Source organism: Ranitomeya variabilis, chromosome 1 (genome assembly GCF_051348905.1).
Source record: "Ranitomeya variabilis isolate aRanVar5 chromosome 1, aRanVar5.hap1, whole genome shotgun sequence".
NCBI lineage: Eukaryota > Metazoa > Chordata > Amphibia > Anura > Dendrobatidae > Ranitomeya > Ranitomeya variabilis.
Genome location: NC_135232.1, coordinates 95,377,860 through 95,404,233, shown reverse-complemented (window position 1 = coordinate 95,404,233; position 26,374 = coordinate 95,377,860). Strand labels below are relative to the sequence as shown.

The 26,374-nt window shown below is 44.1% G+C and overlaps 1 protein-coding gene across 1 annotated transcript in view; it reads left to right on the top strand.

The window, feature by feature from the left end:
- Positions 1-25,485, top strand: part of TRIM23 (tripartite motif containing 23) — a 32,737-nt gene extending 7,252 nt beyond the window's left edge. The window contains exons 4-13 of the mRNA XM_077286276.1: positions 9,494-9,772; positions 12,066-12,248; positions 14,614-14,829; positions 15,683-15,817; positions 16,148-16,277; positions 18,327-18,437; positions 19,426-19,550; positions 21,771-22,714; positions 22,757-23,853; positions 24,188-25,485. Coding sequence (XP_077142391.1) covers positions 9,494-9,772; positions 12,066-12,248; positions 14,614-14,829; positions 15,683-15,817; positions 16,148-16,277; positions 18,327-18,437; positions 19,426-19,550; positions 21,771-21,950 — 1,359 coding nt within the window. The 3' untranslated portion in view covers positions 21,951-22,714; positions 22,757-23,853; positions 24,188-25,485. The remainder of the gene's footprint in view (positions 1-9,493; positions 9,773-12,065; positions 12,249-14,613; positions 14,830-15,682; positions 15,818-16,147; positions 16,278-18,326; positions 18,438-19,425; positions 19,551-21,770; positions 22,715-22,756; positions 23,854-24,187) is intronic.
- The last annotated feature ends 889 nt before the right edge of the window (positions 25,486-26,374 follow it).

The window sequence follows — 26,374 nt, the reverse complement described above, 5'->3', positions numbered from 1 at the left end:
GCGGGACCTCAACGACCAAAAAAAGGTCCAGGCCATTCCGACACGACCAGTGATCTCACAGCAGGGGCCTGATCGCTGGTACGTGTCACACATAGCGAGATCGCTACTGAGGTCGCTGTTGCGTCACAAAACTAGTGACTCAGCAGCGATATCGCTAGCTATCTCGCTATGTGTGACGGGGCCTTTAGTTATCACTTTGCATTGTAAACTTTCCGCCTCTCACCATGTTGCACAAATTTACACTGATAGAACTGCCATTTGTTTACTTTCAAGTAAAGAATCAATACATTTAAGTTCCAATGTGTCCACCCCTCCCCACCAAAGAAAAATCCCAATCCGCTTTAAAATACAACTCTTGGCAAAAATACGACTGCATCAATGATAAGTTCTGGGTCTTGGGATTGGAAGGGCCCACCGAATACAGGAAAATGGTGACTGCCTCTGCCCCCTGACATCCATTTGCTGTGTCCCAGCATGCACTAGGGATTCTCAGGCCAAGCGTCAGTGTGTGGTTAAAGTAGGGAACGGTGGGGAATTTAATTGGAATATAGTAGAAAAGTGATTTTTGATTGGTTGAATAGACCTTTAGCATGACATTTACCTGTGGTTCCGGACCATCCTGGAGATGACTGGTAAAGGGGTCTTTACTGCAGTGTCACAGGGGCAACTTATCGCTGGAGGTGCCCCAGAGCGGCTTCTCTCATAGACAACTATTGGGCTGCTAAGGGCTCACACACTGTTCTTGCACATGGGCCTTCTTCTGTCTGTGTCCACCACTGGTCTATGGCAGGAATGTGAGAAGCCACAGATCAGAGAATCACGGTTGACTTAACAGTTAGAAGATTTTTTTATTTTTTTTTCCTTTTAAATGCAGTAAAAAAAAATCCTAAACATTTCTTGGGAAGGCAGCGTTTCCCAAAGTCTTCCTCTTGGAAAAATTTCCTGTGCACATAACCTGTTACAAAAAATAACATCTTAAGGAAAGGCCAGCGGCTCTAGACTGAATATACAAAGTTATAATGTGATATGAAGACCAAACAAAGGTTCTGTCCTAAAATCAAAACGGATCAGACACTGATTCTTCTTCTTTCTACAAGAATTTGTACTTAACAAGTTCTATAGACCATGGCCAAGAAGTAGGTAGCCAATACTAGAGGTCTGCATCACGGTACACTTATGAAAACTGCAAGTTGTAATCGTGATATTTTTTTGGAAGAGCATGTGATGGGCCGCATGTGTTTTCTGTCCTATTGTTTGCACAGTTTCAATTGCCCTATTGTCTGTGATACAGAACTTTCCATTGTGCGTCCAGTAAACTAGGCTAATAGAACCAATGCCAAGACTACATCCCTGTGTTCAATAAATCACATGTCCCTTTTCCCGTAACTGAAAAGAAATGCACCTTGCATGCATTAATCCCTTCATGACCTTGCAATTTTCCATTGCACTTCTTCCCAGAGCCATAACTTTTTTTTTTTTTTTTTTTTTTTTTTAATCTTTTGGCTGCAGACACCGGGTTGGGTTGCAGTCAGGCCAGCACACACTAAGGCTACTTTCACACTAGCGTTAACTGCATTCCGTCACAATGCGTCGTTTTGCCGAAAACACGCATCCTGCAAAAGTGTTTGCAGGATGCGTTTTTTTGCCATTGATTAACATTAAGCGACGCATTGTGACGGATTGCCACACGTCGCACTCGTCGTGCGACGGATGCTCTGTGCAGTGGCGGACCGTCATGAGCAAAAAACGCTACATGTAACGTTTTTTTGCTCACGACGGTCCGCTTTTTCCGACCACGCATGCGCGGCCGGAACTCCGCCCCCACCTCCCCGCACCTCACAATGGGGCAGCGGATGCGCTGGAAAAATGCATCCGCTGCCCCCGTTGTGCGGCGGAGACAACGCTAGCGTTGGGAACGTCGGCCCGACGCTAGTGTGAAAGTAGCCTAAGTCTGCATGTACCAGGGCTTATTCACTGAACACCCACTCTAGTTCTATGGTGGGCATACTACACAGACAACAAAGTTTGAGGGTAAAACAAGTGTGGCAATACTTCTATTGAACCATGTACAGACAAGAAGATTTAGTACAGTCCCAGAACAATACCCAAGATGGTGCAAAATTGGAGTCTTCCCCTTCCGGAGGCTCACTGAGATTAAGACAGCTGCAACTCCGGGGCTTCCAAGACAGACTACCCCACGAGTGGCACCCTGCTTTGAGTAGGCACCCACAGAGGAGGTAACAAGCTTCGGAAGCTGACCCAGAGCAATGATGTATGTGACCTGATTGTGCCAACCTGGATTCTTCAATACGTCTGTGTTCAGCGATGGTCAGTAGAGACAACTGTGTTCTCCTAAGCTGAGATCCTGTAGATTGTTCTGGCTGAGGTTTTGTAAGGTCTCTAATTCTCCTTACAGAACAATAGAAATCTTTTTTTTAGATCCACATCTGTTTCAGGTCATCACCCACAGGTCAGGGGAGCGGTGTTATGAATTTCTAACATTGTTTGATAATTTAATCACTTTGCATAGTTTATCCTCATGTTTTGCAAGTCGACAAGCCACAGGGTCTCACACAATGGTCAAGCCACATATTGTCAAACATCGATTGTTCTATGACCCTGCATCCTTGTCTTGCAAAGATGGCAGACAATATGCTATAGGAACTGTTGGAATATTCAAACAGCAGCCATTGAAAAATCAATGTTTAAGACTCGTATGACAACAATCTATGGTTCTTGACCAACTGAAAATGAATACCGGGATATTTAAGATTAAATGCTGTTTGCAGGGGGAGAGAATTTTCCATGTCGCCTGTTTTCGTTAGGTGAGGGATTGCATTTTTGCACCCCCAACTTTTTTTTTTTTTTTTTGGCAACGACTGCATTTAACAGCTGTAGGTGGATTTCAGATCCACCTGTAGCTATTAAATGCATGACTGATCAGATCAGCTGTCACGTGTGGGGAAAGATGAGGGCTCAGTGCCAAAGCCCACATCAAAAGGCAGGGACCCAACCTTTGCCATGCCTAGACATCCAAAGTCGTGAATTCTAGTGTGGCTTATCTTTACTCTAAGGCATGGGATGGTATAAAATGGCAAATTAAGGCACTTATTACCACCCATTGTGATTCCAGCACTCAGTGAGGTCTCTGGGTATCACTGGATTGAAGTCTGACTGACTGGAACAATAGATCATTGTATTTTTCGCCCTCTACTGCATCCAGGGCCAACTTGCATAAAATCATAAAGTCTTTCCTTTGCAAAAAGCATGGGTTTAATGCCAAACAAACCTTCACTGTTGTATAACAGTAGTTCAAACCGACTTGTCATTCTGTAAAAGAATGGCTGTGTGCTGGGTCTTTTTTTTTTTTTTTTTTTTTTTTTTTTTTTTTATGGATGGTGAACTTCAGAAGTAATCGCCTTACTTACCATGGGACACGCTCTCATCCAACCTCCTCTATTTTAATCTACTCCAACTTTACAAAAGAATATAGAGGCATTTCTATTCCAGTTGGCAATCTTTTATAAATCACTAGTAAGTCTTATGAATTTGCTAAAGAGGGAACCTGAACCAGCCAGTGTCCCATCACTGAAGACTCACCAATATCTAGGACACACTGTATGTGCCAAGAATGCAGCCAACTCTTCCCGAATCACAATGCCAGCAGCGAGCCACATGGCCAGCGTGACTGGAGAGGATTTGCAGGCTAGCAATAGTAAGTACTCTTCTATCATTTCAATAATTACATTGTTTTAGTTCTAAATTGCTGCGATTTTAAGAAATAACTGATTTTAAGGGATTGTCTAAGACTTTAATATTGCTGGCCTCACCATAGAATGAGTCATTGGTAAGCGATTGTGGGGTCCAACAAATGGGCGCCCTTACGGATTAGCTGATGGCAGGTCCTGCTGTGGTCAGGCATATCCAGGGACCAGCACAGATCCGTACACCCTGTTTCCAGGGAATATACAATGTGAAAAGCAGTTCTATATATATATATATATATATATATATATATATATAAAATTTCGTTTAGGGTATGTGCACACGATGCGGTTTTTACTGCGGATCCACAGCGTTTTTGACGCTGTGGATCTGCAGCAGTTATCCATGCAGTGTACAGTACCATGTTAACCTATGGAAAATAAAAACTGCTGTGCACATGCTGCAGAAAAAACCACGCGGAAACGCTGCGGTTTATTTTCTGCAGCATGTCAATTCTTTGTGTGGAATCCGCAGTGGTTTGACACCTGCTCCATATTGAAGAAAAACCAAAAAACCGCAGGTGTAAAACCGCAGTAGAATCCGCACAAAACTGAGGTAAATCTGCAGGAAAAACGCAGTGTTTTTGCCCTGCGGATTTATCAAAATCGGTGCATAAAAATCCGCACACCAGTCCGCAGCGTGTGCACACAGCCTAACTGTACAACCATGCATTATTTTATTACAGGGAGACAAATCCAGATACAGCGGAGATGGCGTTGTGACTGTTTCAGAAGGTAGTGCCCCCATGAAGAGAATAGACTTCCTCACACTTCAGTATCTTCTATGACCATGGTATGCTCACATTTCTAGGTAGGACAGCAGCATTTTCTAAATTTATCTTGTGTATTTTATCTAAAGCATTTGCTAACTTCTATATTCTTTCCATCAGGAAAGACCTGAAGAGATTCACAAGACTAGCACTTGGAGGCACACAATATCAGGATTGGACATGGTTTCAGACAAGTCACCTGGCAGTTTGAGGGCAGTCACTTACATTCCACTAGTTCAGATTTTTCCAGTTAAATCTGTGGGCCCCCCAACTCTTCATCCCCATCCCTGTACCCCTTTCCTATAACCTAACCTTTCAATACTTATTCACTGCCACACTGTACTCTGCCATCTTTGCAATGCTTTCAATCATCATGGCCACTTCATTTTGCCACCCAACATGCCTAAGTGAACTTGTCTTTCTCACCAACAAATCTTTGTTTTTTTTTTTTGCACTTTAAATAAATATTTAATACTTAAATGTATTGTGTGTGTGTGGTTCTTTCAGCTGCCTAGTAGTCATTTAATTATATATCCACAACATGATTATCTCTATGAAAAGGTTATTGCCAGTTTTGCAAGTTCACTCACTGAGTATAAGCATCATGCAGGAAATGATTGGGCCTCCCTATCCAGAATTGAACAGACAAATATCACTGTAAAAATTATTGAATGTTAGAGTTGGAAGGGACCTCCCAGGGTCATCGCGTCCAACCTCCTGCTCAATGCAGGATTCCCGAATCCATCTCAGGCAGATGTCTGTCCAGCCTTTGTCTGAAGACTTCCATTGAAGGCAAACTCGACACTAGAGATAGGTGAACTCTATCAGTAAAGTTCAGCATCCATACCAAACGCCTATTGTTCGGGCACCAGGAAGTCAGTGTTAGGCTGCTGTCACACTAGCAATATTTGGTCAGGAGTGGGTGATAAATACAGAAGTGGAGCATATGTTTCTATTATACTTTTCCTCTAATTGTTCCACTCCTGGTTTTGGCTTCCAAATACTGAGGTAAAATACTGACCAAATACTGCTAGTGTGACGGCAGGTTTGGCTGCCTGAACAGAGTTTGTCACAGTCATGTACATGACAGCGCAGCAAACATGGTTTCTGGTCAGCGGTGAAATTGTCCACACCAGTCAGAGCCACGGTTCCCACGCTGTCAAAAGCCAGCAAGAGAACACTTGGCTTTGATCGGCAGTATAAAGTTTACTTCAGGTCACTGGTGTCAGTTAATGGGACTACGGCTCCCATAATCCAACACCTGCTGTCACTAATGACAGCGAGTGCAGGAGCAACTGATGGGGGGGGGGGGGGGGGGGGGGGGTAGTATTCATTAGCTGGCTCCTACGCTGTAAATAAAAAAACAAAAAAAACAAAACCATTGTGGGTTCCCCTGTATTTTTGATAACCAACCAGGCAAACTCACAAACCAAGACTAGAGGGTTCCCCATGTTGTCTTCAGTGGAATTAGGCAGTAGTTGAGTAAAGTACGAAGATGACATCAACCCCACAAATATGAATTTCTACTCGCCACCGCTACAGGGCAAGTGGGAAGAGCCAGGCAAAGCACCAAAATTGGCGTATTTAATAGATGTGCCTTTTCTGGGCTGCTGCGGGCTACTATTTTTAGGTTGGTTGGGGGGGCAATATCCATGGCCCCTTACCAGCATGAGAATACCAGCCCACAGCTGTCTGCTTTGGCAAGGCTGGTTGTCAAATGGGGGGGACCCCACACTTAAAACAAATAAAAAAAAAAAAAAAAAATTAAATAAATACAGCAAGAGGACCCATCTTTTTTTGATGATTAGCCTTGCTGAGGGCTGTAACCCTCAGCTATCAGCAAGGCTGGTTATGAAAAATACAGGGGGACCCATGCTGGATTTTTTTATGTGGTACTTAGAACTGGACACAGTATACCAGATGATGTCTGACCAAGGAGTAGAGGAGGATAATCACATGAAGTAATGTAGGCTCTATGCTTCTCTGAATACATTCTAGAACTGTTTGCTTTTTTTTTTTTTTGGGGGGGGGGGGGGCTGCATCACTCTATTGACTCATGTTCAGTCTGATCTATTAGTATACCCTACTCTTTCACATTTGCTGTTGCTTAGTTCTATTCTACCTATTTCTTGACCAGATGTAGAATCTAGAATTTCTCCCTGTTAAATATCATTCTACTAGTTGCTGTCCATTGTTCAAGCTTATCTAGATCCTTCTGAATCCTTTCTCAGTCTTCTTTAGTGTCAGCTATCCCTTCTAACTTTGCATCGTCTGCAAATTTGAACAGTCTAACTACAGTTCCCTTATCTAGAGCATTTATAAATATGAGAATCATATAAAGAAACAAAGCACCAAGAAGAACCAATTTACTAAGTCATCGGATGGGAAAGTCTACATCACTCGGCCACGCCCACAAGAGAACACGTGAGCAGGACCAAGGACACAAGCCTGCCGAGAGAAGACACCGTTGGCAATGCCAAGCAACGGAGCGCCAGTGCGCATGCACACAGAGCAGCATAACGCAAGGAAACCTATCGTGAAGGGGAAACAAATTGTGATGGAATGTGGGATTACAATAAGTGAACAGGAGATCAAGTATCAGTAAGTGATATTCAAATCAATAAATAAACACCCCACAATTATAAATAGAAAGAGGGGGAGATAAATGACAACAAAAATAAGACAGTTTTATGGGTAAAAAAACCTAAATACACAAACATTAAAAATGCAAGGAGAGTGTATATTGTGAAATACACTGCTCAAAAACATTAAGGGAACACTAAAATCCCACATCCTAGATATCACTGAATGAAATATTCCAGTTGTAAATCTGTAGTCCTTACATAGTGGAATGTGTTGAGAACAATAAAACCTAAAAATGGTCAACGTAAATCACAACTAATATCCCACAGAGGTCTGGAGTTGGAATACTGCTCAAAATCAAAGTGGAAAATAAAGTTACAGGCTGATCCAACTTAAGTGGAAATGCCTCAACACAAGGAAATGATGCTCAATAGTGTGTGTGGCCTCCACGTGCCTGTATGATCTCCCTACAAGGCCTGGGTATGCTCCTGATGAGGCGGTGGATGGTCTCCTGAGTGATCTCCTCCCAGACCTGGACTAAAGCATTCGCCAACTCCTGGACAGTCTGTGGTGCAACGTGACATTGGTGGATGGTGCGAAACATGGTGTCCCAGATGTGTTCAATCTGATTCAGGTCTGGGGAACGGGCGGGCCAGTCCATAGCTTCAATGCCTTCATCTTGCAGGAACTGCTGACACACTCCAGCCACATGAGGTCTGGCATTGTCCTGCATTAGGAGGAACCCAGGGCCAACCGCACCAGCATATGGTCTCACAAGGGGTCTGAGGGTCTCATCTCGGTTCCTAATGGCAGTCAGGCTACCTCTGGCGAGCACATGGAGGGCTGTGCGGCCCTCCAAAGAAATGCTACCCCACACCATTACTGACCCACTGCCAAACCGGTCATGCTGAAGGATGTTGCAGGTAGCAGATCGCTCTCCACGGTGTCTTCAGACTCTGTCACGTCTGTCACATGTGCTCAGTGTGAACCTGCTTTCATCTATGAAGAGCACAGGGTGCCAGTGGCGAATTTGCCCATTCTGGTGTTCTTTGGCAAATTCCAAGCGTCCTGCGTGGTGTTGGCCTGTGAGCACAACCCCCATCTGTGGACGTCGGGCACTCAGACCATCCTCATGGACTCGGTTTCTAACAGTTTGTGCAGACACATGCACATTTGTGGCCTGCTGGAGGTCATTTTGCAGGGCTCTGGCAGTGCTCCTCCTGTTCCTCCTTGCACAAAGGCAGAGATAGCGGTCCTGCTGCTGGGTTGTTGCCCTCCTACGGCCCCCTCCACGTCTCCTGGTGTACTGGCCTGTCTCCTGGTAGCGCCTCCAGCCTCTGGACTCTACGCAGACAGACACAGCAAACCTTCTTGCCACAGCTCGCATTGCTGTGCCATCCTGGATGAGCTGCACTGCCTGAGCCACTTGTGTGTGAATTTTGGTCTGTTCCACTAAATGTATGGACTTTATTTCCTATTTCTTTTATACCTCATACATGTCTCGTGGTACACACGGTTCATACTATCTTTTATATTTGCATGTTGATATTTCTAATAAAGATTGTTTTTTTTTTTTATTAATTATTTCTTTGTGAAGTGGTGTCGTTTGGGAACATTTTTTTAATCCCTTTTCTGATGTACATCATACATAGCAGCTGATGGAAGATGGTGTCTTGTATTTCATATAATTACGTACAAGTATCAGGATCAGTCCTGGCTTGAACAGGGGTGTATCTAATTCACCCAAACCTTATTTGATGCTTCTTCACTGTAGATGGCTTTGGCCCCGAAACACTGCCGCAGATGCAATCGCTTACCTCCATCCAACTGCACATCCATTTCATTAGCCCAAGCCAGAATTAATACAATGCACCAAGAAAGATTTGGCCGAGCATCATCGGGGAAGATGTTGAGCTCCTGGTCACGTCTGAGCTCTAGACTATTTATTTAGCGGCCTATTTCTTTAAATACTGGGCAAAGCATAATGGCACCAGATAAATAATGCCGTAAAACTGTAAAAGCATTACCTCTAAGCAGCCAGATGCACAGTACTTTGTAGCACCTGGATAAGGATTGTAAGCACTTTTGAAGTTTGTATGTGAATTGTCTGTTTATTATTTTATAGTTGCAATTTGGCGAAAAAATAAAAATAAATCCCAGGCAGAGATAAATTAATATCGTATTTGATCGGTGGGCATCCGCCTGATTCTGCAGCTCCACCTCCATAACTTTGGATGCACTGCAATGAACACCACCCACATCTGTATGGGCTACTGGGCCTGGATAGATATTGCATGGGCCACAGGGCTCTTATTTAGTTATTCTTTTCCTTTAGTTTTTAGATATCTCCACTAATTTGATGATTATTTTCTGCAGAGTATTGTGCGCTGTGATGAAGATGAGGCCCACGTGGCGTCCGTATACTGCACTGTATGCGCAACCCATCTGTGTGCCGACTGCTCCCTGCACACCCACTCCACAAAGACACTAGCCAAGCACAGACGTGTGCCCTTGGCCGACAAACCTTACGAGAAGACCCTCTGCACCCAACATCAGGTTCACGCCATAGAGTTTGTGTGCTTAGAAGATGGCTGCCAGCCCAGCCCATTGATGTGCTGTGTCTGCAAAGAGTATGGAAAACATCAGGGCCACAAGGTAACCTGGGCTTACCGGGGCGGATTTTATGTGACATTGATACCTGGAGGGAACGTGCTAATAATTGATAATATCAGGGATTTAGCAGAGCATAGATGGCTAGATCCTATACTGTACAGTGACCGATGAGACCTCCAAACATCATGGCTGCTGCAATGGGTGATCGGTGGATAATCCTTCACAAGAACCTCGAAATAAGTCTGTGTGGGGCAATACTTCACATCTCTGAAAAGAAAAAGAAAAATACCCCCATCTTGTTTAAGATGAAACAACCCTTAACAAGGCTATCCAACCCCTCAAATATTTTATTTATTTTTAACCAAAAACTTAAAATGGTATAAAATAACAAACTGAGTAATACCCATGTGGCCATTCCCTCGGCGCTCCCGTGCCTTTTCTTCCCAGTTCCATGTCAGTCTCTGTATCATGGCCTCCAACAATGATGTTTGAGCGTGGACATGTGACGCTACGGTGGAATGAACTGAGATCACCAGTGATTGGCTGCAGCGTTACATGACTGTGTAGCCGTATCATCACTGGAGGTTAAAATACAGAAAGCAGCAGAGGGTATGGGGTCTGAAATACGTGTATGTGTGTATATATATATATAGACTTTCAGCTTTCATTTGAGGGTATCCACATTAAAATCGGATGAAGGGTTTAAGAGTTTCAGCTCCTTAACATGTGCCACTCTGTTTTTAAAAGGACCAAAAGTAATTGGACAGATTCAATAATTTTAAATAAAATGTTCATTTTTAGTACTTGGTTGAAAACCCTTTGTTGGCAATGACTGCCTGAAGTCTTGAACTCATGGACATCACCAGACGCTGTGTTTCCTCCTTTTTGATGCTCTGCCAGGCCTTCACTGCGGTGGTTTTCAGCTGCTGTTTGTTTGTGGGCCTTTCTGTCTGAAGTTTAGTCTTTAACAAGTGAAATGCTGCTCAATTGGGTTGAGATCAGGTGACTGACTTGGCCATTCAAGAATATTCCACTTCTTTGCTTTAATAGACTCCTGGGTTGCTTTGGCTTTATGTTTTGTGTCATTGTCCATCTGTAGTATGACACGACGACCAATCAGTTTGGCTGCATTTGGCTGGATCTGAGCACACAGTGTGGCTCTGAAGACCTCAGAATTCATTCTGCTGCTTCTGTCCTGTGTCACATCATCAATAAACACTAGTGACCCAGTGCCACTGGCAGCCATGCATGCCCAAGCCATCACACTGCCTCCACCATGTTTTACAGATGATGTGGTATGCTTTGGATCATGAGCTGTACCACGCCTTCGCCATACTTTTCTCTTTCCATCATTCTGGTAGAGGTTGATCTTGGTTTCATCTGTCCAAAGAATGTTCTTCCAGAACTGTGCTGGCTTATTTAGATGTTTTTTAGCAAAGTCCAGTCTAGCCTTTTTATTCTTGACACTTATGAGTGGCTTGCACCGTGCAGTGAACCCTCTGTATTTACTTTCATGCAGTCTTCTCTTTATGGTAGATTTGGATATTGATACGCCGACCTCCTGGAGAGTGTTGTTCACTTGGTTGGCTGTTGTGAAGGGGTTTCTCTTCACCATGGAGATTATTCTGCGATCATCCCCCACTGTTGTCTTCCGTGGACGCCCAGGTCTTTTTGCATTGATGAGTTCACCAGTGCTTTCTTTCTTTCTCAGGATGTACCAAACTGTAGATTTTGCCACTCCTAATATTGTAGCAATTTCTCGGCTTGTTTTTTTCTGTTTTCGCAGCTTAAGGATGGCTTGTTTCACCTTCATGGAGAGCTTCTTTGACCGCATGTTTACTTCACAGCAAAACCTTCCAAATGCAAGCACCACACCTCAAATCAACTCCAGGCCTTTTATCTGCTTAATTGAGAATGACATAACGAAGGGATTGCCCACCCCTGTTCATGAAATAGCCTTGGAGTCAATTGTCCAATTACTTTTGGTCCCTTTAAAAACAGGGTCGCACATGTTAAGGAGCTGAAACTCCTAAACCCTTCATCCAATTTTATTGTGGATACCCTCAAATGAAAGCTGAAAGTCTGAACTTCAACTGCATCTGAATTGTTTTGTTTAAAATTCATTGTGGTAATGTCTATAACCAAAATTAGAAAAATGTTGTCTCTGTCCAAATATATATGGACCTAACAGTATATATAGTTAAACTTTTGGTAATAAAAAAAAAATTATCCCTGTAGCCGAATATTCACCTGACCCTCAGTGCTTTGATTACATATTGCGGAAGGATTATATTTCATTGATTAATTAATAGTTTTTCCCGCTCTCTTTATAAAGCATGCTGTTCTGGAAACTGAAGCTAGCCAGATCCGTGCCTCCATATTGGACATGGCGCACTGTATAAGAAGCTTCACAGAGGAGATCTCGGAGTATTCCAGAAAGCTCACCGGTATCGTCCAACAGATCGAAGGTGGAGAGCAGATTGTGGAAGATGGAGTTGGAATGGCCCACACTGAGCATGTAGGAGTCAGATAATGGGGTGTTACTTGTTATAGTCATTATTTGTTTTATTACTATGCATTGATTATATATTTCTGGCCATCATATTCCGCAGCACTTTAGACATTATCATCGCTGTCCCCATTGGGGCTCACAATCTAGATTACCTGTCAGTATGGAGAGTGGGAGGAAACTGGAGAACCTGAAGGAAACCCACAGATGTAATCTTTGGCAGGATTTGAACCCAGAACTGCAGCGCTGCAAAGCTGCAGGGCTAACCACTGAGCCACCGTGCTGCCCCATATAGATAGTATATGGATTTTATATCGATTAGGAGTGGGCAACTCATTTTTCCATAGAGCCATATGAGAGACCGTGACTGTTGTGGAGGGCCCAACCAACAGGCCTAACTTAACTCTACTCATTAGTATTGTTTCAGCAGAATTAAGACCAGTGACTCACTGCTACTATTAACACATATTACGATAGGTCTTATTCTAATGTGTATTCTTACCTATAGCAGCTAATCACAATCATATAATTTAATGTGTTTTTTTTTATAAAGTTTAATAAGCAGTAAATCATACTCCTGTTAGTCAGCCCTTGTACCTTGATCAACAGCTCCCAACATAATATGACAGCCCCCAGTCCTCCCACACAGTTTGATGTCCCCTCAAACAGTATGATGTGTCCAATACGCCCACCCTCATAGTATATCTCCACAAATTCCCCACGTAGTATGATGTCCTTACAAAGCCCTGCGCACAGTATAATGTCCCCACAAAGCCTCTCACACAATATGTCCCATCACACAACCCCCAACGTATTGTGATGTCCCCACACAGCTTCTCACACATTATGATTAGTGATGAGCGAGTGTACTCGTTGCTCAGGTTTTCCCGAGCACGCTCGGGTGGTCTCCGAGTATTTGTAACTTCTCGGAGATTTAGTTTTTGTTACCGCAGCTGCATGATTTACAGCTGATAGACAGCTTGAATACATGTGGGGATTCCCTAGCAACCAGGCAACCCCCACATGTACTCAGGCTGGCTAGCAGATGTAAATCATTCAGCTGAGGCAACGAAAACTAAATTGCAGTTACAAATACTCGGAGACCACTCGAGCGTGTTCGGGAAAACCCGAGCAACGAGTACATTCGCTCATCACTAATTATGATGTCCCCACAAAGCCCCTCATGCAGTTTGAGGTCTCCAGTTTCCCGTAAGTAAAGACAATTAAAAAAAAATAAAACTGCTCGCCTAACCCTGTTCCCCCGATGCGTTGCTTTGGTCTGTGCAGTGTACTCAGCACAGCTGGCACAATAAAGTACCGTCCTTACACCTGCTGCTGGCAGCTCACCACTCCCTGTCCCATCATTGTAGTCACCGATGCTGGGCAGAGGGCAGCTGTGTATTGCGGGGCACCACTGGTCCCAGCCATATGGCTGTTGCATGGGCTGAACAGGAACAGCCAAAGGGCCACATGTGGCGCACAGGCCACACATTACCCAAGTTTGCTATAGATGATAGGTGCTAACGATCGGCGGAGAGCTGAGTTTTGAGACCCTCATTGATCTGATCAGAAACTGCAGTACAGACTCATGGACTTTCTATTAAGCCCGTACTCCGCTTTGTGCGCATACTCATGAAAGAGCTGCCGACTTCTGGGAGACGAGCTGCAGCCTCAGAGTGGATTTTGAGCAATAAGAAAAAAAAGGAGTATGCTGTATAAAAAAGTGAAATGATAGGTGTACTTTACAGTCATACAAAACAGGTAGTTTACTTTAGCTCGTTGGTTGGTTTATCATTATTTTTTTTCATTTTTTTCCCTTTGCCGTCTTTTTCACACCATGTTGTTTGTGGGTCTGACGTTCTGTGACAATTAATTTTTTTAATCATTTTTTAGATATATTGCTGCATTCTCGTTACCTGCAGTCACCACTAGGGAGCGCTCACTGTATACAGTTAGAAGATTGAGAGCAATGCATAACCTGTAGGCATTAAAGGGATTGTCCAGTGAAAAAAAGTTATTGTCTATCCACAGGATAAATTGGTGGTGGTCTGTCTCCTGGGACCCCCACTCAGCATCAGAAGAGGGCACTTTTATCCCTGGTATAGTTGAATGGGAGTGTGGACGTCCTACAACCACTCCATTCATTCTTTATGGGGCTGCCAGAAAAGAGCTCAGCAGCCCAATAGAGAATGAATGGGCGTCCACACTACTGCTCCATCCTAAAAGGGGTAAAGTGCCCCGTTCTGCCAATCGGTACAGATCCCCACCGGTCTATACGTTCTCACCTAACCATGATTTTCTGTATTATCCATTAACTAAAGTGAAGTATCTCCAAACCTGCATAGCGTCATGTTTCCTTCTCCCCATCTGACAGGTCCCCGGGACAGCAGAGAATGCCCGCTCTTGTGTCCGGGCATATTTTTCAGATCTGCACGAAACTCTCTGCCGTCAGGAAGAAATGGCGCTGAGTGTAGTTGACGCTCATGTGCGAGAACAGCTGATCTGGCTGCGGCAGCAGCAGGAGAACATGACCATCCTGTTATCCGAGGTGTCCACCGCTTGTCTGCACTGTGAGAAGGCCTTGCAGCAGGTATGTGCTTTCCAGATTTTGGATGGATTTTTTTTATATTAATTTACATTTAATTAATTAATTAATTAATTAATTTACATTTGTTTTTTTTTTGTTTTACTACTTATAATAAAAATGGGAAAATTTGCAAGAAACAAATGGATTCAGTTTCCGTATTCTGAAGGTTTTACTTTTTTATTTTTCAGTCAACAGTTGTACGAGGACTTTGTTTTTTGTTTTTGTGGGGTTTCATTCTCCTTTGTGGGGGAAGGTTACTTGTAATTGTCATTTTTCTTTTTTCTTTCGGCGTTTACCATATGGGATACATTTTTTTTTAGTTGTTATAATAATGCCTGCGTTGATACTAGTTTAGGTACTTTTTTTAATTTTTTTTTTTAGATTTTTCAATTTTCATTACAGGACAAAGGGGATGATTTAAACTTTTATATTTGATTAATGTATTATTTTTTTTTTTTACATTAATTATCCGCTCTAGTGGACTTGATCCTGGGACTGCTTGATCGCCTATGCAATACCCTGCAATAATGTAGTATTGCAGTGCACTGCACAATTTCTGGTCCCCTACGAAGCCCATAAAAGTGGCTGAACTGTGCCAATCAGACATAGCTTCCATAGCAGTAGTTATAGTTATTCTCAAGTGCCAGCTGTGTAGCACGGCTAATGCCAGCGCTGTATGGAGCAAAGCTCCGGAGACTGCTATATACGTCTCACATCTGCAGTAAATGTAGGGTGGACGTCGCCTATCTGTTAAAGGGGTTGTCCAAAATGTAGCTTTCTAACTTAAGAACTCGGTATCATTGTCTTGCGTGGTGTATTCGGGGCTTCGTTGCTAATGAGACCGCGTGTTACGCAGGATGACTGCCGAGTGGTGCTGGCCAAGCAAGAGATCACACGACTGCTGGAGACCCTTCAGAAACAGCAGCAGCAGTTCACAGAGCTGGCGGATCACATCCAGCTGGACGCCAGCATTCCTGTTACATTCACTAAGGTACGGAGGTGGCTTGTTAGATGGCGCGTGGGTTGTCCTATTTGAACAGTTGGCGTCCTTATCCCCCTACGGATCACAGTATATAAATATCATATATTGGGGTCCACTTCTTGGGACCCATCTTTTACCCACAGTGGAAAGCTACAGCAAGGTGCACCGTACTCGCTGGAGGAGCGGGCACAACCACGAGTTCATTCATTTGATGGGGTTGTCTGTCCGCTAATTCCCCCAGACATGGCGGCTGATCGCAGAGGATGACGGCACCTGGATCTATAGGGTAGTGTTTGCATATGGGCTTCCTACGGTAATGTACTTATCTTTGTTTTCCAGGACAATAGAGTTCACATCGGTCCAAAAATGGAAATCCGCGTTGTGACGTTGGGTCTGGACGGAGCGGGAAAAACAACCATCTTATTTAAACTGAAGCAGGATGAGTTCATGCAGCCAATCCCTACCATTGGTGAGTAATAATTTATTGTGGCAGCGCTCTTAGAGTCAGCCTTAAAGGCCCATTCCCATCCTATGGCACATTGCTGGTCTGCTATGTCACAGCATTCTGGGACCAACTCATTAAGGTGAACGGAGATGTGCTGCAGGTCCTTCTTTCTGTGGGAGTTCTGGTAGTAGGACTCCCATCAGTTAGTAAGGTATGGTGTATCCTAGCAATAAGCTGTCACTTTTAACACCTTCATGAAATATGACGTATAGTTACGTCATATGTCGTGTCCCTGACTCTGGGGGCTGAGAGGCCGAGCCCACATCTTTCTACAGCTCTTAACCTGTTAAATGCCGCTGTCAATCTCTGCGGCATTGAACATGTATCTGCGGGGCCCAAAGGCGCACCCATGATGTGTTTGTGGGGCGCCGATGGGTTGCTATTGAGTCGTCCGCCAGGGCCGTGAGGTACTCGGTACCGGGTCCGATGTTTCACAGGGGGATGTCACGGTGGCTGCCACCCGGTCCGTGGCCCTGGGTGCCCATGTAAAAGGGAAAGGTCTTTAAAGGGAATAAAGTTTGTGTTCGTGACGCCACCTGTGGTATTCGGTCAGTGGGGACCGACGCTGCTTTAAGGGGTCCTCTGGGGTGATGTTATGGCAGCTAGATGGTATAACTTCCCACAGGTGAAGCTGGGTCCCCCCAGGGCTCCCGGTGTGTGGATGGAAGATGGTGAATGGCGCAGTAAAGAACGAGGACACAGGTTTGCAGTTTCTTTACCTTGGTTTACTGAAGACTTCAGCATCCGCAGTCCAGAGCACCAGATCACAGGGCAGGCAGGGTCCGGCCGTTTTGGAGGCAAGTTAGGAGTACCCTTATACAGGTGCAAATCAAAAGCCTTCCTCTAGCGCCGTGGTGTTGTATTCCCTTACTGCTTAGGGCTTCATATAAGGTCCTCACAGGTGTTATCTCTCTCTCTCTGTCCCCCGGATAGGATAGGACATAACCCGTATGACTGGTGGCTTGAGGCTGTTTATAGGGACTCTAGCACGCCCCGGCCTCGGAGGGTGCCACCGAGTCTCCTGGGTGTTAGGTCGGACAGGTAACTTGGAGTTCAGCTGTCCTGCCGGTCTCTGATGTAAGTCATAGAGGTCCCTACAACCTCGGTGTTCCGGCTATCGGTCTCTGGGCCTCAGAAGGAGGCAGCCTGCTCAGGGCTGGTCTCCCCCTGGTATTCTCGCTTGTGCTTTGCTCTCCTGCATGCTCTCTGCAATGTATTCGGCTTTCTTAATGTCTCTTTCCAGGAGCTGCTGCACTGTGGCTACACAGCTCCGTAAACCCTCTGTTGCCTCAGACTGATCCAGTCTGTTTCCTGGAAAGAACTGTTTTCTCTTTTCCCTCCAAAACTACCAGTTATATGTATATGGGGAGTCACCTAGCGAATAGGATCAAAAGCTCCCCCTGGTGGCCTAGAGTGTGAATGTGTTGCATGTTTGTGATACCTGGTTACAGTTATCCCTTCTTGCGCCACACTATGACAACCACTGAATACCCCCCATCAGTCATTATGATCCTCCTGTGAAAGCCAGCATTTAGCGGTCATTCATAGGAGATTGTGATCATCACTATACATAGCAGAGCTGAAGCCCTGCTATGTATAGTACAAGCGATCTGACTATCACAGATTCAAGCAAATTTATTTATTTATTTATTTTTTTTTTACAAATTTCCAAATTTTTTTTCACTAGTTTTTTTTTTTTTTTTCAAAGAAAAAAAGAAAAAGCTAAAAATGTTTGGTACCTGCGTACTCGTACTGACCTGATGAATCATATTGCCAATTCATTTTTTTCTGTATAGTGAACATAGTAAATACCGGTAATTAAAACAAAAATTGTCAAGTTATGGCTCTTGGTAGAAAAGGAGGAATAGACAAAAATGGAAAATTGTTCGGTTGTGGAGGGGTTAATGGAGGAAAATCCCTTTAAATGTGTCTATACATGTAATGAAAACTGTCTTCATTCAGTTCAGACTGGACGGACTCTTCACCTTGATTTTTCTGTTTTACCTTTTAAAGGTTTTAATGTTGAAACGGTTGAATATAAAAACTTAAAGTTTACGATTTGGGATGTTGGAGGCAAACACAAGCTCCGGCCTCTATGGAAGCATTACTACCTGAATACTCAAGGTGAGGGAAACCTGGATCTACCCTAAGCAACCCCACAACAAACTTTTGTCATTGATAATCAAGGGTTATTTTCGGCATGATAAATGGTTAAAAAAAATCAACCATGATGTCGGGCGAACTGTGAGTCTTCTGGAGTGCACCGCCAATGCTCAGGAGCGCACCGCCACTCCCGGCAAGCAGGAAGCTAGGAGGCAGGGAAATGGTGCGCCCATGAAGATTGATTTTGTGAAAACATGATATAGTCAATTGTCTTGTTAATGGATCATTGAGTTTAAGCCCTGACAGGGATCCACTCCAGACTGCACACTTAAAGGGGATGATCCTCCACTTTTTGAATAACATTGATTATACAGGGTGGGCCATTTATATGGATACACCTAAATAAAATGGGAATGGTTGGTGATGTCAACTTCCTGTTTGTGGCACATTAGTATATGGGAGGGGGAAAACGTTTCAAGATGGGTGGTGACCATGGCGGCCATTTTGGATCCAACTTTATTTTTTCAATGGGAAGGGGGTCATGTGACACATCAAACCTATTGAGAATTTCAGAAGAAAAATAATGGTTTGCTTGGTTTTAATGTAACTTTATTCTTTCATGAATTATTTACAAGTTTGTGACCACTTATAAAATGTGTTTAAAGTGCTGCCCATTGTGTTGGATTGTCAATGCAACCCTCTTCTCCCACTCTTGACAAACTGATAGCAACACCACAGAATAAATGGTAGCACAGGCTTCCAGTATCCGTTGTTTCAGATGCTGCACATCTCGTATCTTCACAGCATAGACAATTGCCTTCAGATGACCCCAAAGATAAAAGTCTAAGGGGGTCAGATCAGGAGACCTTGGTGGCCATTCAACTGGCCTACAATGACCAATCCACTTTCCAGGAAACTGTTAATGTAGGAATGCTCGGACCTGTCACCCAAGATGGTGCACCACGCTGCCTTGTCAGTATCACGTACTTTTATATTACGTTTTTTCCAGCGGTAATATTCGTTATCGACAGCAGTCATCGAGATCGGGTCACTGAAGCTCATAGTGAACTGGCAAAACTGCTGACCGAGAAGGAACTGCGCGATGCCCTGCTCTTAATATTCGCCAATAAACAGGTAAGTCTTCTGTCTTTAGTGCCATATTTGCAGCTGTGATATCGCTGTGCTACTTAAAGGGAACCTGTCACCCCCCAAGGCGTTTGTAACTAAAAGAGCCACCTTGTGCAGCACTAATGCTGCATTCTGACAAGCTGGTTCTTTTAGTTATGCTCCTTGCACACTCTGAAATAAACACTTATAAAATGTGCCCTCTCATACCGTGAAATCACCAGGGCGGCGGGTCTTTCCCCCCTAATTAGACGCAGCACAGCCGTCATTCTTACCCCCTTGGCGCCGTGCGCCGCCTCCTCAGCGTTGTTTGAATCTGTCCCGGAGCCTGCGCTGTTATGTTATCCCTTGGGCATGCGCAGTTAACGCAGCCCGTCCTCTGTCCTCATTTGCAGTCTAGCTGACTGCCTGTGCGGCCGCGCTGCCCGAGATTCCGTCCCGCAGTGTCTTCTGATTTATTCACACTGTGGGGCTGGGATTCCTGGGCATGCGCAGTGCATATCTTCGCCTCTCACTCATCTCTTTCCGGCTTCTTCAGACTGTGCGGCGTCACGGCCGTGGCATGCTATTAGGGATCAGCTGACGCCGCACAGTCTGAAGAAGGCGGAGGGAGATGAGTGAGAGGCGAAGATATGCACTGCGCATGCCTATGGATCCCAGGCCTGCAGTGGGATTACATTGGACGACACTGCGAGGTGGGATCTTGGCCAGCGCGGCCGCACAGGCGCAGTCAGCCTGACACCAAATGATGTCAGAAGACGGGCAGCGCAAAATGTGTGCATGGCCAAGGGCTAACCTAACAGCGCAGGCTCCGGGACAGATTCAAACAACGCTGAGGAGGCGGCGCACATCGCCAAGGGGTAAGAATGACAGCTGTGCTGCGTCTAATTAGGGGGGAAAGACCCGCCGCCCTGGCGATTTCACGGTATGAGGGGGCACATTTTATAAGTGTTTATTTCAGCGTGTGCAAGGAGCATAACTAAAAGAACCACCTTGTCAGAATGCAGCATTAGTGCTGCACAAGGTGGCTCTTTTAGTTACAAACGCCTTGGGGGGGGGGGGGGGGGGTGACAGGTTCCCTTTAACAGCACATACTCGTTAAAGGGATTGTCCACTACTTGGATATTGATGACCTATAGTTCTGCTTGATCAGTCTCTGAGTGATGGCAATTAGACACACTGCCCCCCACGATCAGCAGGGCCACCACTGATTGGGTGTAAGCAGTGTATCGAGCAGGAGAAGCATTGCTCAGTACACCTTGTAGTGGCTGTTCTTGGGTACTGCAGCTTCACTCCTTTTATAGAGCAGTAGCTGAACGCTGCCACTACAGAGTGCATGAATCTGCGCCGTTGTTCACTATTTACAAGCACCCGCTGCTGATGCTGCAAACATCAGATCATGGGAGTGCCAAACCTCCCCCACCCCCACCCCACCCCACCCCCACTGAATTGATATACTATACTACAGGTAGGTCATTCATATCTAAGTAGTGAACAATCCCTTTGTCACCTTACCTGCCTGTTTGGTGCAACTGCATGGACTTTACCAATGTAATTCTCCACAGAGATAAAACAGAATCTTATATCAAAGATAATGATGATGACTGCACAGCTCCTTTCACACAGATATAATGTAGGAGATCGCGATTTTAATTTTATTGTATACTGATCTATTAGTTTATTTCTGAGTCTATAGAGGGAAGGATAATCACAGTGTCAGTAATGGCTCTAGCTGCTTACAAATAAGATGCAGGATAAGAGCTAGGAATAACAGTGAAAAGGGAGAAAACAAGGCTAAACTACAGGGAAATAAGTGCACTGTATATGATAGAAGTGCAGAGTGTGACAGTCAGGTGCAAAGTGCATTTATGGAAGAAAAAAACTGGTAATTGGGGTAGTTTCCACACAATGATATACCAATAGGATTTTCGGCAGGAGTCTAGCTGGAATGGTCGGCAAGGAAATCGGGCACGGGCATAATGTAGGCACCATTTCCGAGCCCCCTACTGTATCACATCACAGACATCTTTTTGATCAGCACATTATATGTCATCTGTCCTGTACCATAATCCTGGCTAAAATGGGTCACATGGGCTCCGAATCGGCAATGTATATGGTCATTCTGCCCGTGACATAGGGCGGGGTATGAAATGCACTTGGTGATATTTGCCTACAATATTTTCCCATTTTCAGTATACTTAGAAATGTCATTTTTGTGTTTCCTTGCAGGACGTGGCAGGCGCCCTATCAGTGGAAGAAATGACCGAGCTCCTTAGTCTTCACAAACTGTGCTGTGGCCGCAGCTGGTATATCCAGGGCTGCGATGCCAGGAGTGGCATGGGCCTATATGACGGCCTTGATTGGTTATCCCGGCAGCTGGTAGCTGCGGGCGTCCTGGATGTGGCTTAAATGTGAGCAGCGATGAGCAAGTGGTTCTCAATCTGATGAATATCTGTGTCATTTCAGTAACTTGCTTCTTCCAGAACGTCGTGCTGCTCCAGCGTAGGTTACGGCTAACGCCATATGGGCTTATGTGTCCGTGTAGTTCAAGCAATGTGACAGTCTATGAGTAACCATCATTACATGCTACTAAGTCTGAAGAGGCTCAGTGCTCGGCCGCCACCTCTGCCTACATATAATACAAAATGACGGGGGGAGGTCGTGTCTCGTAGGTCATTTTAGGAATGCTGCAGGCGGCATTTATTGGGCGGGATGGAAAGGGTTACTTATATACAAGGGCAGGTTACCTATGCCGGCAGAAGGGCTTGACTGGTCTTATATCATAATAGGCTTACTCCATGTATAGTAATACATATATACATTTGTCTTTCAATTCCTTGCGATTTTCAAGATTTCTGCTTGCTGTCAGTGAATGAGAACATTTTAGACTTACATCTTGTGAGTAAAAAGCTTAGGTTAGGTTCACATGTGCATTTCTTGGTTTATCTCTTTTTTTTTTTTAAACAAAAAAAAGAAAAGAAAATAATGTAAGAACTGGAACCATCACATGAGCCAACACCATCGGTGCCAGACATACCCCAACACCATCCATGCCAGACATACCCCAACACCATCCATGCCAGACATACCATCCATGCCAGACATACCACAACACCATCCATGCCAGACATACCATCCATGCCAGACATACCCCAACACCATCCATGCCAGACGTACGCCAACACCATCCATGCCAGACATGCCATCCATGCCAGACATACCCCGACACCATCAGTGTCATAACCTAACCTATTTCTGTTCTGATGTCATCATTTTATTTTTAAAAACTGCACTATTTTTTTTCCCAGACTTTCTGTTGCTTCTCTTTACATACCTAATTCACAGATGAGTTTGCTATGCTGTATCAGTTTGGGCAAGCTAAGTAGCCCAGCAGCACAAGCCTGGTTTGGTACAATGTTTTTGTGTAGGTAGGACAGGAATAATGTCTATAGTGATATGTTTTTTAAGGCCCCGTGTACATGGCCGTATTTTCAGTCCGAGTGCTGTCCGTTAAAAGAAGGTATCACACTTGGCCAATTTTTGTCATTGGGGCCGTGCAGATCATCGGTTTTTATTATTTTGTTTTTTCACTGACTGACTGCATGTGAAGAGATCGCAGCAGGCACGAATTTCCTCCAATAAACGGATGAGACTCCCCAATACAAGTCTATGGATGTGAGAATAAAATGGCGGATGCCACACAGAGCCACAGTACAGCATCCGATCATTACGGATACATTACAATCCTGTAAATGATTAATTGCTGCTGAGTGAGAAATCGGAATGTATACAAAGGACAAGTGAGAAAATAATCATCCCACTTTTCTGGCTGAAAAGCGGACCTATTTTATTTTTTTTAGAGTGTTGTGTGAACCTTCCCTAACAAGCCTCCACCTGTGCAGAATTAGTTCTGTAAAGTGTTTTCGCCTTTAGATGTAACACGAATGTTTCCGTTCACTGACATGTGGAAAATGGCCAAGTGATCGAAAGACCAATTCACAAAATTGCATTTTTTTTTTCATTATACGAGAATCTGAAAGGGGTTGTCTTATTACTGTGCGGGGAAGGTGTATGCTCCTGATAAATGACAATTTGGGCCACTGGCCTGATCGAAGCAGTCTCCAATGTTGTCAGCAGAGGCACCATTACATCTGCTGCATTGGAGGAACACACGGGCACTACAGCTGGTCGCATCCAGCCATCTGGGCAGCTTCGGTACAGCACTTACAAGCTCTATAGCAAAGAGTTTGTAAGCGCTGCACTCCTTGCCTTGGCCACCTCTGACATCCATTCACAATAGAAGTAAAAATCTGTCCATTGTTGAGAACAGGTAAATTGCAGAGATTTTTTTTACTTGCTCTTTGCAATTTTATCCACTTGTGATGATGAGGTAACCCCTTTAATGTTGACCTTTTACTACCACATTGTCTTTAGGTGCAATATTCTGTGCTAATCTCTTAATATCCCTTGATGTTAGCCCTGCTGTACACTTCCCTGCATAGCCAGAGTTGAGTGTTTCCAATGTCTGAAGCCACCACTAGGGGGAGCTCACTGTACTGATTTCAATACATTACCAGTATTCAGTCAGCTCACAAGTTCCCCCTAGTGGTGGTTCCTGGCAGACATTTTATCATTAAGCCCTGAAGGAGGGATGGAGCTTTATATCACAACAATGGGGCTCTCACCAATGGGAATAATAAAACAATCAGTACAGATTTTTTTTTTACTTATTCAGATTAATTAACATTAACTGCATGCTGTAATTCCATAAAACCAGTAACCCTTCAACCTCTGTGAATGAAAATGCAGCGGGCTAATGTATCACTGTAGTAGCGGTAGAAATAAGCTCTTTTTTGGTACTTCTCCTGACTTTAGCACACGTTGTGCTTCGACCAGTTGTGACGTCAGACTGTGAAGATTTCTCATCGGTCCAATGTTTACACTACAGTCACAGTATTAATGGGTGTGATGGGCGGTGGTCACTTATGGCATCGGACCCCCTTCAGCCTCATCATGTCACCTATCCACTCGTCCATACTGATATTCCCACCGCCCATCAGCCGGGACCTGTTACATTACCTGGTGATCCCAGTACGGCGCTGGTTCCCAGTACGGCTGCGCAGGTGACTCATTGACGTGAATTAATTTAATATTTAACTATTCCATGCCTGGGGTGCTTTACTCAGTACGTCTATAGAATTAGTGATGTAATTAATGACTTCTTCAAAAAGGCATGGGTGTCTCACCGGCCCCTTGATTGGCCTTGTTCTTGACCGAGTTTTTGTTTCTGCTGGTGAGGGGTCTAGTTGTTTTTTTTTTTTTTTAAAGTTTGCTGCAGTGTCTGCTGGTTCTTGTAGTGTTTCAGTCTGCTTTAGTTTAATGGACACTAGTCCTAGACATTAGGATGCAGAGTATATAGTATTTTGGCTTGGTATTATCATGGTGAACCTGGCGGGGGCCATTCAGTGGTCTCTCTGCTGTTGGTGGGCTACAACACTACAGCCTTTCCCAACGATACGTGATAACCTGTATTAACCAGCCACATATCTGTATATACCAGCCATAATGTCTCAGAATATGCACAATTGCTTTGTCCATCCAAACCCTGATCTATTTTTTGACATATGTGTTGGTGTATTTCCACATGGGACTGAAAGGCTACTGATTTTCTGTGCGGATTTGTTCCCAGAAACTCTGGAGTATTGGGCAAGGTTCAGACAGACTGACCGTGGGGTCTCCCAACCCAATCTTACCCCCTCACATATGCCTACGTGAGTTCGGGTCGGGAGTCCCGCGGTCGGTGCGTATAATGAAATACAGTCTGAACCCGGCCTTATAGTAACAGTCAAGTGGATGAGATTTTAATTAAAAAAAACACTTTTTGCAATAGTTTTATTTTTCTTTATCAATTCTTTTTGCATAAAGAAAATTTTGGTTACCCCTTTTCCAGCTGACTTCAAAAGTAATCAAATATATTTGATACAGATTTTGCAGCAGAAGTGCAACTGGAAAGTGTATAAAAAAAACCCATAAACTCCACAAACTTCATTATACTGCTAATATCCAGTACTGAGGTGTCAGTGGTGAAGTCCGGGAAACGAGGAACGCTTACCATAACAGTGCCAGGAATTTGCAAAGTGAGCGTAGCCTGTTTTTCTTCTTTAAATTCATTTTAAGGGCAGATCAGCTGTTTGTGCAGACTTTGTTTCATGTGCAAATCCGGTGTGGGTTTTCCCAGCAAAATTTTCCATAGCAGATCTGTTATGTTTTATGAGACAAGAAAAACATAGCTACTTTCTTTCTATAAAATCGCACCTCTTTTCCGAAGGCTTTTCTAGAATTCGAGCAGCCATTTTTGTCGCACCTGATACATGCCCTGTTACAGATGTTTTATAGACTAATAGACTTATAGAGTTTTTTTCAAGGCAGATTCAGTAACACACTAGTTTCTTACAGTCATGGCCAAAAGTATTCACACCCCTGCAATTCTGTCAGATAATACTCAGTTTCTTCCTGAAAGTGATTGCAAACACAAATTCTTTGGTATTATTATCTTCATTTAATTTGTCTTAAATGAAAAAACACAAAAGAGAATGAAGCAAAAAGCAAAACATTGATCATTTCACACAAAACTCCAAAAATGGGCCAGACAAAAGTATTGGCACCCTCAGCCTAATAATTGGTTGCACAACCTTTAGCCAAAATAACTACGACCAACCGCTTCCGATAACCATCAGTGAGTTTCTTACAATGCTCTGCTGGAATTTTAGACCATTCTTCTTTGGCAAACTGCTCCAGGTCCCTGATATTTGAAGGGTGCCTTCTCCAAACTG